Raw genomic sequence first — 16759 nt, forward strand, 5'->3', positions numbered from 1 at the left:
TTCGGGGGTTTTGATGAGGGCGAGATCGGCGCTGGCTATGGGTAAACAGATGGGGATGGTTTATGATTGCTCTAACGAGGTTGCCTTACAAGGCATAGCGGATAACATTAGTATCGTAGGTTGGTGTATAGCCGATTGGTTAAACTGTTTTGGCTAGCTGTTGGTCTTGTGTTTATAGGTTTTTTGGTTAGCTTTGGGGTCGTAGGTGGGTTTCCCTTGGTTTCTTTCTTCTTTGTGGGGTGGCCTATGAATGATTGTGGGTTAGCTTTTTGGTGTACTAACCCTCACTTCCCCTTTGTACTTCTTTTGGCTTGGCTTGTCATGTATTGATTATTAAATAATTCATTTTGCTGTAAAAAAAAAAACTAGATGAGTAATGAAAACATGCACTTAATCGATTTGTGAAACCAATGATTCTTCAAAACCTATAGTAAAATTAAAATAATTACTCTCTCAGTTCCTAAATAATTGATACTCCCTCCGTTCCTCATCTTTTGTTGTTTTAACTTTTGGTCTAAATTTCAAATTTTTTGTTGTTTTACAAACTCAATGCATTTTTTCTCAATTTATTCCATGTATACCCTCATTTAATACTATATCTCTCACCTACCACATCTTATTTTCACCAATCAAAATCATATCAAGTTTCTTAACCAATAACTATAATTCTCTTTCTTCACTTTAACTCAACATTAAATAGGGGTGTTTATGTCAATAAATATATCAATGATTGCACTCTTAAACAATGTGCATAACCTTAAACAACAAAAGATCAGGAACGGAGGGAGTACTATTTTGGTTCTTTTTTTGTTCCTATATAACTGATACTTTTACAATTTCAAGATAACATTAATTATACTTCACTAATTGTACCCTTCATTTATTGGTGGTAGGAAAATTGAAAAGTTTGAATTAATAAGAGAGATAAATGGTGTAATATGAAGTTAGATAGTAATTTTAATAAAAAAATAATATTAATTGTTATTTCTTAATACTTGTACAATAATCTTAAAGTATCAGTTATATAGGAACGAAAGGAGTATAAAATCAAACCACCTGATATGTCACCATGCACTTAATTGATTTGTGAAACCAATGATTCTTCAAAAACAGTGAACCTGATTAAAAAACATATGCGTTCAATTAGAGCATCTACATTTATCATACTCATAAAATATCTACACTTCATTTTTTCAATTCTTCATAATGTCACATCATCTACACCACTTTACTAACTTTTTACTCCAACCCAACAACTCTTACAAGTTTCTATAGTGGATCCCACCATTAACATCACATTTGTATATTTTATTATTTCTCTTTATTTTAATTAATTGTAAGTGCTTGTAATAAATATAAGCTCACTTTTCAAGTCTAGTGTAGAGTATTTATTCCCACATACTCATCTTTGTCATGTTGGAATTGAATATGTACTCCAATGATAATAGATAATCATATGAGTATGTATTTAACATTATATACTACCATTAGTTTAGTTGGTCTACCATTGCTGATTGGGAAAAATAGAATAAAAATTTGTGATAAAGAAGAGTGGTCATCACTGATGTCAATTAAGATTCCTGTGGTAACCAAGCTTCAATCATTTAATGCATGCATACACTCTCACTCTTCTGACTTTTAAAGAGTTTCGGAGTCATACATTTCCGCAAACAATAAGTCAAATTATTTAAAAACTCAAATAATAAATCTCTTCATTCTTAAGACGAAGAGCATTTCAAAAAAGAAAAACTGTTGATGTTATATATCCAATTTTTTTTTAAAGTTATATATCCAATTTAAATGTCCCACAACAAACAAAAGCTGGTTTGATTCCCTTTTAATTTTCTGAATTTAAAAAATCTTTTCAGAAATAAATTTTAAAATTTAGTTTTCGAGAAAGAAAAAAAAAGTTTGAGGATATATTTTTTAAAGTTGAAAATATTGTGATTTAAAAAACAAAAAATATAAACAAATTGAAAACATCTCTTTTAAGTCTTTTGGTTTTGATTTGAGAACACATTTTTTATTTTCATTTTTCATTTTTTAAAAGATTTCATTTTCAAGTTTAGAAAACATGTTTCTTTTAACTTTTTATTTTCATTTTCACAGTTGTTGCCACCGCCGTAACTGCCATCACTATCGTTTCTACCACCACTATCTTCACCGCTTTTGATGTCATTGTTGCCACCACTACCAACACTGTTATCGTTAGTCTGCCACCGTCGTCGCCTCCACCAGTGGCGGAGTTAGGATTTTAACAACGGGGGACCAAAGATCAAACAAAGCATTTACATGTGCATGTTTGGAGTACACTTCAAAAATTGCAGTGGATATGTAAAAGCAAAGTGAGGTTGCTTCTATCCACCGGAATTTTTTTTCACCATGATTTCTATTGTATGTGTGTCCAAAATTCACTATTGTGTATCCAAAGTTGACTATGCTAAAAGATAAAACAATATTTTTTTTCTCGCATACCTAAAAGAATGTACCTTTATGTATTTTTATATTGTTTGTCAAAATAAATCTAACTGTAATATAGTGTGTTATGAGTGTGAAAACGTAATTAATGAAAATGTAAGAATGTGATATTTTTTTATTTCACTTTTTCATTATAATACATGAATTACAAAATTACCCACATTTACCTCTGATTACTCATATTCATCTCTTACTCACCAATGAACTTCTTAATACTTGTATATCTGAAATTAAATTTACCTTCTACCATCCGGACACTATTCAATTTTTAAAGTTACTATATTGCGTATAATTTTATACACAAATTCAATATTGTATCCTTCATTTTATCAAACTCCACTATACCATACACTCCACACATGTTCAATTCAATTTATATAATTGATATTTTTATAAGGGGAAGAACTATATAATTAGTTTGAGTATGAGATACTAAACAACTTATAAGTTAATTTGTTGAATTAAATTGAAATTCATACTAAATAAAAATCCAACAAAGGTGTTTATTTTCTTAAAAAATAATGGAAAATAGCACATGGTAACCATAAGGAATATAATAACAATCAATGATGATAATATTTGTACACATAGATGTAAATAAACTAAATCGTGAAACAAATCAGTTTATTTGCGTCTCGCGTTGTGGTAAGTCTGTTTATTTGTCATTTTTTTTATAGTTTTTTTGTAAAAAAAAATGAATTTAAATGTGGGATGAAAATGATTCAAGAAATCATCGTTGTACAGACCGTTGCACCACCAAGTGCTATGAGATTTGTGTTACCTCCTTTTATATATTAACTTGATTACAAGGGGCCCTGAGAAAAATATACATAACATCAAAATGAAAATCGATCGAAATGATACAGGAGACGGTGGGCCTGCTGGGCCACCCCTATCTCTCTACTCTTGGCCTCCACCCTAATCCTCCATAACCACTGCATTCGTCGCATCCTCCCTCACTATCGTTGTTGCTAGCACCACCACCAACCCCCACTATTACAACTTTTCATCTTACTGTTGGCAATGGTAGTGATGGCGATGATGACGACGGTTGTAAGAGTAGTGACTCATTTCCATTTTCACTGAAATGCAAACTGTTCTTTTTTTCATTTTTCTGTTTTAATCATATTTTAGAAGAAAACATCTTATAAATAATAAATATCAGTTAGCGGCGTATCAGTTTTGAAAAAAAAAAACTGCTTTTAAAAATTATTCTTACCAAATGATTTTTTTTTCTTTTAAAAATGATTGGTTACGGGATGTATCTTATGATAAATGTGATCTTATATGAGAAAATGAGAATAAATCACGACCGTTAGATCTAACAATGAATGGTTCAGATTAATTCAAATTAATGGTCAAGTGATTATTGAAAAAAGTCTTAAAAAGTCACATGACTTCATGTTTTAATCTAGATCATTTATAGATCTAACAGTCGTGATTTATTCTCATTTTCTCACGTAAGATCACATTTCTCATAAGATACATCATCTTCTGGTTACATCTTTTTTATATATTTAAAAATCAAATACTGTTTAACAAAACAATAATCAAATATACTCCAAAGATAATTCCACCACTCCCCGCCAAAATTCTATCTCTATCGATTGGGTTTTCTCTATTAGGATATGATAAGGATTAATCTCTACATTACCAATGGTTTCTTCCCAAGTGTAGGCGTAAATTAAAACGTTAATTAAGATCCATCTTGCATGTTAACGTAAAATTAAATAATATTGTGAGAGGCTCATTATGTTCTCCCTTGATTCCGTTCACATAATTATGTATTATCAGAAAGTGACACATGAATGGTTGAACCAATTAATTAAACTGGCTTCAACTAATATATACAAAGTCGAGAAGTGTTCATTTCACAGTCTAGGTTATTTAATTGGAACTAAATAATATTTAATCATATGTAGATAAACCTGAATGAGTCGAATCTCACCTTCACCAGATATCAACCATTTATGGAAGTGCATAAAATATTGTAACCATTAATAGCTAACCAGCATGATAAGAAAGCAATGAGGGTTATATGAAATATAATAGTTTTCTAACCCTGGTGCTGATTTCCATTATTTTGTTATACTGATAATTGCCATAACTTATAACATCCAAATGTTGAAGTTTGAGATTCGGCTTTCAATATTACTGGTGTGCATCCTCAGCCAACAGTTGAACATTAATTAATCGTTTCTAAAAAAGTAAAGCTGGAATTAAATTTTGTGTTACAAAATTATAAGATGGTTTTCAGGTGAATGCATTTTCTTAGAGATGGCTACCATATAGTTCAGGAGATTATGGTTTCTCTAAAGGTGGATGCATATTTTCTTACCCACTAAGCAGAATATTTTGAGAAGAATCATTTTACAATCAATGTCTTCTCTTTGCGCTACCTGTGCTGAATATATGGAAGATTTGTGTAGTCTATTTTTTGAGTACACGTGTTGGCTAAGATATGAGATTTTACTTTGCACTAGGTTGTAATTTCGTCTCAGTTACAAACTTACAATGTTCATCTCGCGAGCATTACAATCAATTCAAATGGCTCTTTTCATGCTCATTAGAAGAAGGAAAAAAACATATGCTTAATTGGGGATATTGATTTAGAATAGAACAATGTGATCAACTTATATTTTAAGCAACAGGTTTGTGTCTTCAATTCAATACGGATTTGTGTCTTCAATATCTTAATGGTGATTGAGGGCAAGAAAAAAGAAATTCATTGCTCCATAAGGTTGTTTATTATAGTCAGAAAGTAGGTGATTGCATCATAGGTAGTGAGTGAGGTGAATGACATTTTAGCACTTGGTTGGATAATATATATATATATATATATATATATATATATATATTGGATAATATATATATATATATATATATATATTAAGATTTACTCATTTGTAAATCAACTTTTTTTCATCTCAACTTTGGGTACATTATGTAATATAATCTCATCCCGTATTGAAAATTCTTTAATATCATGACCTGTTATATATAAGTTGATCAAAAAGTGAGCCAACAAAGACTGACTCGCTCTTTAGTGAGTCAAGAAATAGTCAACTCAACTTCATCAATTTTTAGTGTGGAGGTTAAATAAAATCTCAAAAAAATTAAAAAGTTAAAGTCGCATAAAATGTAAAAAAAATTAAAATGAAAAAAAAATTGTAATTAAATTTAAAAAGAAAAGTGGTGTTCAATCCAATCTATGGCTTAAACATACTTAGGGTGGCATTAGGGTAATGATGAATGTTACGAATAAACGAACCAATGTTATTGTTGGTTAATTGTGTCCTACATGGTGGATAATATATACTTGGTGTATTTTGTCAAAGAGTCAGACATGTCATGTGTCATGCATTTCAGTGGTGTGTTTTATTGTCACATAGGATTGTTCTGGGGTATTAATTGAGTATAAAACAGTTTAATTAAGGGTTTATCACAATATGTGTTTATTGTATAAACGCTTATAGATAAGCTATAATTTGATAACTTATTGAAATAATCTGAAAATTTGTGATAGGTAATTATGCTCAAGTTCTTCTTAGTTAATCTTAACTACTTGTGAAAATAAGGTAAAATTGTTTATATAAATAGCTGATGAGCTCTCTCCAACACTTGAATAAATATTTATACTAGAAGATAATTAAGTTCAACTAAGTTCTTCAAAACAGAATCTAAATTTGCGAGTTAGATAAGTTAACCCACTTGTCACTCGATCAAATGAGTCTACTTTTTTACAACTGAAATTCACAGATAAGACGGTCTAAGCCGAGTTCCCTCGCGAGCTAAAACTGATATATATTGACACCCTCTAGTTGCAATCATGAAAATTTAAAATGAACTTATTCGATTCACACCAAACCTATTTTATTATAATAATCATGCCAACCTTCTATATATTACAATTAGTCCTCTAACTGTCCCCAAGTTCCAACTATATGGATGCAATGGATGCTCCCCAGGACACACTTGGGTACATCAATAACGATTTTGAGCTGCATGACTTCATTGACGATCCAAACTTCGATCAGTTTATCAATTTGATTCGAGGGGAGAATGAAGATGCCATATGCAACTTCGGTTCTGATTTTATCAACGATTGTTTCATTGATAATAATCAGCTTCTTCCAAATCATGATGGAATCCCGTTTGGTCCGAGCAATAATAGTAATTTTGTGAATGTCTATGATCCAATAAGCTTCTCTTGTTTTGATGGGGTGGTGAAGGGAGAAGGAGAAGAGAATGATGGAGGAGATTCTTCCACTACGACAACCACCACCACCAATTCTGGGAGTGGGAGTGCTGATGATGATGCCCAACCGAAGGCGAAAAGCGATAGGTCCAAGACTCTCATTTGTGAGAGGAGAAGGAGAGGTAGAATGAAGGAGAAGCTTTATGCTTTGCGTTCTTTGGTTCCAAACATAACTAAGGTACTTGTCCCTGTCTCAATTAGATTAATTTAGAAGTAAAAGTGTTATGAAGTTAATATTTCTTAATGAAAAGTGAAGGCATAACGATGGGGCATAAAGCCTAGGGGCTAAGGTAAAAGGAAAATGCTTTTAAGAAGTTTAACAAAAACAAACTTAATGTGAGAACGTATTAAGAAGTTCAACTAAATCTGATTTATGCTTTAAATTTGAGAATTATGAAATGTAACCGATATTAGTATATGATATATATCCACAGATGGATAAGGCCTCTATAATTGGAGATGCAGTTTCATACGTGCATGACCTTCAAGCACAAGCAAAGAAGCTGAAGGCTGAGGTTGCAGGACTTGAAGCATCCTTATTAGTGTCTGAAAATTACCAAGGATCAATTAACAACCGCATTAAGAATGTTCAAGTCACCAACAACAACAATCCAATCAGCAAGAAAATCATGCAGGTTTGTTTAATAAACAAGAATCATGTCAACTCTTTATTTCAGTTTTTCTCTTATATACCCTGGAACAAGTTCTTATGTCCCTGAATGATGTGTCAATTTTCTGCCACATCAATGAAACTTGCAATGTCAATTAAAAAATACACCCTGGACGGAACAGTGGTAATTTTTAATTGACATTGCAATATTTCATTGAGGAGACAGAGAATGAGACACGGGAAAAAATTCATTAATCCACACTCGCTACATGATTTGTTTATGTTTCTTTGTAGGTGGACATGTTTCAAGTGGAGGAGAGAGGGTATTATGTGAAAATAGTGTGCAATAAAGGAGCAGGGGTGGCTGTTTCTCTGTACAGAGCTATTGAGTCTCTTGCAGGATTCAATGTTCGCAATACAAACTTAGCCACAGTTTGTGACAGTTTTGTGCTTACATTTACAATGAATGTGAGTTATCACTTCCATCCAATTCAATCTTTATGTTTTTGTTGAAATATAAGTGATTGTTTTTGCTTAAGGATTTAGTCATTGGTGTGTTCAAAACAGGTGAAAGGTTCTGAGCCAGAAATTAACCTTCCTAATTTGAAGCTGTGGGTGACCGGAGCTCTTCTGAACCAAGGCTTTGAATTCATGGCATCCTTTGATGTTTGAATCACCTGCAGCCTGCATGCAGCATGCATGAAGTTTGGTTTGAAGGATGCATTCGAGCAATTATGATGATGAGGCATGAAAGACATTATGTGATTTTAGTGGTGTAATATAAACTTATTCACATGTCTTCACTCAATAGCGTAAAACTTTTAGAAGAGTTGGTTTGTAACATAGCATTAGAGTTCTATGACTAAGTGATATCAAGTTCACTTTATCATATTCTAATAAAAAAGTTAAATTTTAGGAAAGGTAGGTAGGTATGTGTTCTTTTAATGTATAAGGCAAATGTATTAAGGACAAAAGGGTGCTTGAAAGTTGAAACCATAAACCATAATACAGAATCATCATACAAGAATCAAGGATGGAACAATTGATCCCTCCTATTTTGACACACACAGGGACTAAAAGTCTAAAACTAAATGGTATTGACTCCTACAATTAATCCTCAACCCCTTAAAGTGACTGACAAATGCAGCAGCCCAAACAAGAACTAGTTGTTGGTAAAGTAATAGGACTGTAAGAACTAATCAAAACTAAACCTCACAATGGAATCTATATGTAAATACACGTTGCCCTTCAATTTTTTCTTACAATCCTAATTTGTGTAGACCATACAACAATACTCGTGTACATCATTTTTCTCTCACTTTCTTCGTGTCACATCACATCAATTAGTTTTCTTTTTTTTTTCTCCTACAACATCAGAAAAGATGGTACATGAATCTAAATTGTTTTTCTTACTATCAAAACTTCCGTCAACTGTGACTAGAATAATTGGAAACCAACCACCGAGACTAAGATTTATCTATTACAAAAAAAAAAAATCGCCACTTATAAACAAATCTAAATTTAAGTTGCGTCACAACATTCATTTCTTATGTATCCAAAATAAACTTGTGTTATAAAATGCCTTGTTGAACATACAAATGTGGTGCATTCATAGCTTTTATAAGGTGCTCATGAAAGTGTTTTATCATTAGGGTCGTCAGAAAAGCATGGAAAATACTTTTAACTTCAATCCAACATTTTTCATATTCCACTTTTAGCATCTTAAAATTGAGTAACAGTTGAAAAAACACTTTTAACCTCAATTCAACTTACAGTTAAGGAATTTTATTTTATTTTTGTAACTACGACTTCTTCATATGAAAAATAGTTTAGATAATTGTTTCAATCCAATCCATATGAAGTTTGCTAATATTCAAATTGACATGAAACAACTAAAGCACCCTTGACATAAAACAATTCTGGCCTATGCTACATTTTGACCAACACTACGTTTTAGTTTTAATCCATTTTTCGTTGACCGGACAACCAAGTTCAGCCACGGTAAAAACGCTTTTAGTGTCTTCTTTTAGCCATATGGATATGGTGATGCTAAAAGACCATGGTGTAAATATAATTTCAATAAGGAGAACATAAGTAATTTAGTTTGAGCATCTAAAAGTAATTGAAGTGTATGGAGGGGAAAGATAGACGGGTTTAATTGTTCCCCTCTAATGTTCGTTGGTTGAGAAAGTAGAATGCAGATAATCGAAGTTTCTATACACAGTCAATCTGTCACAAAGATCACACACAGATCCAAGACTCAATACTACAAATCTAACATCATGCACAACATTAATCGTAATGCCTCATTCCAGAGCCCCCCATCTCCCTGGAAATCAAGCAATGCGCATGGCTTTTCCTTGCTACGCTTTCCTTCTCCATTTTACCTGTTGGTATAGTATTATTAGAGATGCACCAGGATCACTATGTTACAAGACAATAATAAGAGTCTTGGTTACATGATATTCTATGTATAGATGATGCCATCCACCCTTCCATCAACTACAGCTTGAGAGGTTTCACCTGCAAACATATTTTCACCATCAGTTAGGCTGTGCCAGTTTCAAATTTCAAGAACAGGAAGGTTTAGTGGCAGTCAGGTGAAAATAAATAAGTAGCATGCAGGAAGGGAAAAAATAATTACGACAGAGACTCTTTGTTCAGGCTGAAGTACTAATTATTACGGGGTCAAACATTCTTAAGGAGGTCCAAGAATCATGTAAAACCAAATAATTAGGTTATTTAATTTGTAAATTAGGAGTTAGTCCATAGTCCTTATCTTATTCTAGTAAGCAAATCAATTAACGGGCTTCAATATAAATATTTAAGAGTTGCTTATCCAATAGCCGTGACAGATGCCAACAATTAACATTTCCTTTCCCCCAACCTTGCATAAATCAACAAACTCCACTAATTTATTTGCTTATTTATTAATTTTGTTACACCAATAGAATAGAACATATTAAACTAGTCAAATTATGAAGATCCAAGCAACACACAACCAATTTATTGTCCGGAAGGCTAAAGAGTACATCTTATCATATAAGAAATGAAGTACTTTTGAGAGTGAACCATTGATGAATTAAATATAAAATATAAAGAGTGCATAGAACAAAACGTACCATAACAAGGACCTTTCCAATTCTCTGGTTATTGATGCACACATCTATGATTGCCCTCAATTTCGAATACTTTCATTTTGAATGGAATTGTCATCCAAATCCATTTGGACAGCAATACTCAAATTATGGATTTGCATTTACGCACGAGATTATCCAAAGAGCAGATGAACAAGCTAGGAAGCCACCCCAGGGCTATAAGTAACCGAGAGGTCCAAAACTGCACCTGATTAAAAGGCTAGAAAGTAGATATAAACAATTCATATATCAGACCTTGCTATGATTTAGCAGGTGGATCCATGTTACCAGTTCGTGCCTGAATGATGATGTACCCCGTGTGTTTACATGCAGCTCTGTAATTCCATTCCGGACCATACTCATCATCCACAAAGTTCCTTGTTCTGTACACACATCTCTAATCAGAAGTTCATATGGGTGACCTAGCAACATTAAAAACCCTAAGTCAAGTAATAAGACAATGCGAATCCAACTAAAAAATACCCATTAAGTCACAAACACAATTAAGTGTGAAACAATCAAATGTATCAATTAATAGCATTAGTGGCCCAATGTTTGACTTGACACATCTATGATCTATCACTCAGTTTTTAACCCTAAAAATGCATGCATGCATGCTCATTGAATGAAGAGGACAGGAATCAGGATATACTCTTGATTGAGACTATGAGGAGCTAAACATTGAAATAATTCAGCACATAATATATTGTGTTTCCTTTAATATACCGAATCTAGTTAATATGATGAGTTAATTGTTGCAAGGTGCATACTTTTTCCCATTACATTTTTAAAACAAAATGTCAGCTCGAAGAGGGGGTTGACCTTCACCTGAGTTTTGGAGAAGCAATTGATATCCTTTCCTTTTTACTCTAGCTAGGCAACTTGAAGATTTAATACGCTTTTAATATGTTTGAAATCCCTCATCATTGCTCTCCTTGGACAAGATCTGCAGTACTGAGCCCTTAGTGATCCAAGCAGTCATTTCCGGCTGATGTTCAAAGGGGTTAAGAGGATGCTTGTTTCCATCTTCAAGCTGCACACCATACACAAAGGGTAACTTAAGGGTCAGGAAACTCTCAGGTGGCAAGATCACTGGACATCCAGGGCTAAACTGCAATTTTTGTTCACGATCTGGAACTGACGGAGGCAGGCATGATGTCTGCAAGGACAAAAGAGCTAAATATTAGACGGAGGAGCAGAATAACAATAATTAAAACAAAATGTAATTTTGAAGTCAAAACAACAATCCTGGGTTAAGAGCAAATAGCATGCATAAACTGGATCTAATCAAACATCCCAGCCTCATAAATCGCAGGTAATAAATCATTCAGGGATACCCAATGAGGAAACCAGTTCAGGATAGCAGCAGCTAATAAATCACAGGTATCTTCTGAATTTTGATTGTACATTTTTTGTTTAAGTAATCTCAGCAATTAATAGGATGAAGCAATGGTGTTAGACAAACACCACATATATCGATGCAAATTGGGCCCACAGTACACACCAGAGGGTTACTTTTCCCATCTCAGAACACCCATTTCTCACAACCTAAAGTTTTAGCATTTTAAATATGTACACTTTTTATTTACATTCAAAATTTTCAAGAAATGTACACTAACAGAAGAAAGACATACCTCAAATTGCACGACAGGGCATGTTGCTAGTATTACAGGAAATGCAGGTGTCACCTACAGCAAAATAGAATATTAGATTAGTGATCAGAAGAAAATTATTATAGACATAGAATTATTATCTTAAGAAACTGAAACATCAATATCATGTGGCATCCAAAACATAAATCAGCAAACTCAAACATTCAGTTTTCAACTGCCAAAGTTAATGCCGAACAAACCAAAATTAATGATGAACTGCTCACCAGTTAATTTGAACTTGGAGATGTCAATGGTAAAAACACAAAAAACTACAACGTAATGGGCGGAACAATATTTGTTTCAAAATACTTAGAACAAATTCTTTATATCTTTAAACAGAAACATATTTGTAATGGAGGGTATTTAATAGTGAAAAACATATCTCCATGTCATATTTTAATTTGAGAACATGAGGATAAGGAGATAAGTAAGAAATTGATGTGAATTTAAAAAACAAAAACAAAAACGGTATTTACATCACAAGTTAGAAGTACTTCATCATCCATATGTTGTCTTTCTTTAACAGTATAAAAACTAAAAAGCATCAATTTGTTTGAGAAACTGCACCACGTCAATCAATGATACCTTATCTTTAAATATATATACAACGAAATTTTAGTTTATCTTATGCGATAAAAAAAAGAAAATAAAGTAATTTAATGGAGATGAAAGCACAAGTTTATTAGCCCATAAAGTGATACACCATTTCTTATACATAAAGCAGATACGCAAAAAATGTAGTTTACGGTAAACAAAAACTCAGTAAATGACAAAAACACTCCAAAATTAGAAGATATTTCAATATAAACGTGCCTTATATTAACCGAACAAATAGAATGATGCTAATTAAAACTATATAAGCAGCAACTCATACCAAAAATATCCTTTTAAGCTGTGAGATACCACTGGCAAACTTAACCTTTGGTGTGTCCTTCATATTCCTAGAATTCCTGCAGTGAGGACACATCATGTAGATAGGCAAGTTTCGGTTCAACATGGAGAATGCAAGTTCATCACCACCCATGCCAATAGCTTGAAGATCCCCACCAGAATCTTTCATAAGATTTTGGGTTTTTGCCAATGCATTCCCAGATGTCAAATTTTGTTCCTTCAGTGGAATGGAAGTATAAAGTAGCCCATCTGAATTCAAATCGCCATTAGGCATCATTTCATTTGATTTGTCCGCATCCCTTTCCTTATTTGTGGATGCAGGAGGAATTTCATTAGAGCTTTGATGAACTTTGGCCCAGGAAGCATTCTTACTTACTCTAGAATGATATGCTTGATTTATGCTAGCAGGCTCCATAGAAGAAGATATACAAGATTCTTCTGACAATGAGTATGAAGATCCAAGTTCATTGAGATGACGTGCATTTAACAGGAAACGGTGGCCACGGGGGCACTCATGCTCAAATCCAATATATACTATTACATGTTTTAAAGAAGAATGTGGTTTGCTCCTTTCACCGCCACTTAAGTATACAGGTACTACGTTGCTACCTATCCTCAAAAAGGGGTCATCATCCCTGCAGCTATTATTGCCACTACCATCAAGAGATCCCTCAGTTAACGATATATCTTGGGATTTTTGAGATATTTCATAATCGACCGCTGCATTAACCCTTTCTCCATTTTGATTACTTGGCTTGCTTAGCTTCATGCCCTTTTCTGAACCTGATGCAGGCAACTTCCTTTGCTGAAGAGGAGGGAATCCAGAATCGACAGCCGCTGATCCAGCAACAACCTCAGAAAAAGGTTTTCTCATTTTGAAAATTGGAAAACCCCTACCAAAACTTATCTTTTTGTCATCATCTTTGGATATACCTAAAGACATTCTTTGGTCTCCCCCTCCATTCTGCACAGCAGGGTGGGGCTTTCTAACTCCAGTTTTCTTTGTATCTGCAATATGTTCAACCTTGGGTTCCCTTATTACAGAACTTTGCTTCACTATAGTCTCTGTTGAGCCATTTGGTCTTTTCTGTTTCTCTAGGTAGACTGTCCATTTCAGAAGATTTTTCTCAGTGGCACAAAACCCACTTTGAAGTAAGCCTTTAGAGGATTCATAGTATTTTGCACTTCCAATTCGAAGCAAACTCCATGCAGAAGATTGAACAGGTCCAGCAACTTCAATTTCTGGTAGTTTGACCGAAGGAAGTAGCTTGTCACAGTCAGAAAAGCAACTAGCATCAGCTGATTCAAAATCAAAGGGATCTGGACGTAATTGACGGGAACGACCGCAAGCACAGGCATGAAGGAAAAAATAGCCACTTGAATGGGGCTTGTGTGAAGGCGGGGAAGCTCCTATGTTCGAATTACTAGTCTCAACATCATGCCTTTGGTGCATGCACGGTTTGCCCGTCAAACTAATAGCATCACATAGTTGCCTTCCTGATTTCCAAATGGAAGTACATTCCTCTTCCAATTTTCTTGCAAAAACTTGCACTGAAGGTCCTTTTACCATTGAGTGAAATGCATGCAAAGCCTTGTCTAAATGATCTTCATGTTGTGAAGTAGGATAACAATCAGGCAAATCTTTCAAATAAATCTCCTTTGCAGCTGGAATGGCTCTCTGACACCACAAAGTCGAAAACTTAGTGTTCAGCCCTCTCCCACACTGTAACCAAGATACTGCAACATCTAAAGGATTTGCACTCTTTAAAGGCCCTTCCGTTGAAGAAGAAACAGTGTTCCTTGGACGGGGTTTTCTTTTAATAATTTCCAATTCATCCAAACAACCCCCTTTTGCACAGAGAATTCTACTCAAGATATGATGGCTAGAACTTGACCAAATTTCAAAATTTGGAAGATCAGGAGTAGTAAATGTTTTCCCAGATGCAGCTGACGCAGCAGCTGCAGCTGCTGCAACAGCAACCATACCAACACCAGCAGCTGAGCCACTGTTGGAATTAACTATCCCCCCTCTCCCTCTCAAAATATCTGATTGCCTGTAAATGAATTCCTTGACAGATATTAAATCTTCTTTGTTCGCACTTTGACCATGGCTTTCCAGCAGAAGGGAATCTGATGTTGCTTTCCCATTCAACACATCTTCAACAAGACCAGTGGCAAACTCAAGAGACTCACCTTTTAGATTTGAAAACCGATCTAACAAGACAACTGCCCTTGATGCATCAAGTGAAAACAGAGGTGCAGAAGTTGAGGTGCCCCCAGTCCTCACACCAGAATGAGTAATTTCAGAACCAGATAATGTACGACATTTCTTAATCAGAAAGCGAATTTGCGCTTCAAGAGATGCCTGTAGCTTCTTCCTAAATCCGCCTTCAGAACGACTTGCAGGGCGTGCCAGCATAACTACTGAACCAGAAACTTTAGCAGGCAAGTTCGCCTTGGCTGCACTACTCATACTATTAGACTGACTAAGTGAAGAAACATCTGAAGACTCCTCCCCATTAGTGCTGGAATTTGATAAATTGGAGAAGTCATCGACAAACACAAATAATGTGACAGGAATGCACTGTCCTGGAAACAAAGAAGCATAAGAACCTAAACCTGACATGAGAGACATGGCTGACCCATTGCGACTCACGTTACCACCGCCTCCTCTACCTGGAGAAGAGTTATTCGCCGACGAGGTAGGCCTGGAGGACAACGAAGAATGCGATCTAGACGGCAATGGCGGCATAGTTTGAGACTTCGCAAACGGAGCCATCGCATGCTTGGCCGCTTGCAGCACACGAAAATTCCTTAAAACCCTGGTATCAAACCGCGACCCCTCCTGAACATATATGATTACATGGCAAACCTGCATTTCTAAGTTGTCAATTACACCAATCATGCACAGTTTATGATAACAAAATCACACACAAAACGCATCAAGCTACATCAAGAAACTACACAAAACAGTAAAATTGAAGTTCCTAATCCTAATTTGTTGTTCATAATATAAATCCTACTCTAACTCTTCCATTATCGATCAATAAACAGAAACATTATGAGAACCTTATCTGAATATTTAGCATAAGATGGTTAGAACAATGAAGAAAAACGACTTACAGAGAACATGAAGAGCATTCCCTGGAGGTCACCGAACTCCTGCTCCTCGACGGCGGAGTCGAATCCCGGTGAGGGCTCCGGGGAGGAGGAGCAGAGAGAGGACGAGAAGTGGAGGAACAGGATGCCCTTATCGTGGTCGCGGAAGTAGCTGATTCTCCTGCGGTTGAACCAGTCCGTAGCTTCCTCATCGTCGAAGAGTAAGGGCTTGTCGAGGTTGCCGGAGGCGAACACGTTGGAGTCGATGACTCGGTTGAGGAGGTGAGCAGAGTCGTCGCTTCGTCGAGCGATGAAACCGACAACTACGACGCCGCCGTCGGAGGAGGAGAGAGGGAGCGCCGCCGAGGGATGATCGGAGGAGGAGGAGGAGGACGGTGGTGGAGGGCGGATGAGGACTCGAACCGGAGAGGGAGAAGAAGGGTTTCGAGCCTCCATCAGCAGAATGAAATCAAAAGCGTTGTTTTGCGGGATTTGGCTTCATCGCATTTCTTCACTCTCTCAGATTGCACTTGGACTGTGCTATTTCTTCCCTAATTTGTAACTGTGGACTTCAGAGTTCCACTTTGGTCTAAACGGTTCAACCCAATTTTCCTAAACCAAGGTAAGAGAAGCA

The 16759-nt window shown here is 35.1% G+C and overlaps 2 protein-coding genes across 7 annotated transcripts; one reads left to right on the forward strand and one right to left on the reverse strand.

Moving 5' to 3' along the window:
- The first annotated feature begins 6398 nt into the window (after window positions 1-6398).
- LOC130749576 (transcription factor FER-LIKE IRON DEFICIENCY-INDUCED TRANSCRIPTION FACTOR-like) lies at window positions 6399-8266 on the forward strand. The gene is made up of 4 exons (XM_057602957.1): window positions 6399-6914; window positions 7171-7371; window positions 7641-7814; window positions 7914-8266. The coding sequence occupies exons 1-4, from the start codon at window positions 6423-6425 to the stop codon at window positions 8016-8018; spliced, it is 972 nt and encodes a 323-aa protein (XP_057458940.1). The 5' UTR covers window positions 6399-6422; the 3' UTR covers window positions 8019-8266.
- A 1127-nt stretch (window positions 8267-9393) lies between these two features.
- Window positions 9394-16759, reverse strand: LOC130747293 (uncharacterized). Of its 6 annotated transcripts, XM_057600182.1 has the most exons (7): window positions 16150-16759; window positions 13010-15898; window positions 12118-12171; window positions 11312-11642; window positions 10469-10905; window positions 9806-9869; window positions 9394-9733 (listed from the first exon to the last, which is right to left on the reverse strand). In XM_057600182.1, exons 1-4 carry the CDS (start codon window positions 16579-16581, stop codon window positions 11385-11387), a joined length of 3633 nt encoding a protein of 1210 aa, XP_057456165.1. In that variant the 5' UTR covers window positions 16582-16759; the 3' UTR covers window positions 9394-9733; window positions 9806-9869; window positions 10469-10905; window positions 11312-11384. The 6 variants fall into 6 exon arrangements, with proteins under 6 accessions (XP_057456165.1, XP_057456162.1, XP_057456160.1 ...); XM_057600179.1 differs by having other exon boundaries at window positions 9394-9869; window positions 10469-10866; XM_057600177.1 differs by having other exon boundaries at window positions 9394-9869.

The sequence above is a fragment of the Lotus japonicus genome, chromosome 3, assembly GCF_012489685.1.
Source record: "Lotus japonicus ecotype B-129 chromosome 3, LjGifu_v1.2".
Taxonomy (NCBI): domain Eukaryota; kingdom Viridiplantae; phylum Streptophyta; class Magnoliopsida; order Fabales; family Fabaceae; genus Lotus; species Lotus japonicus.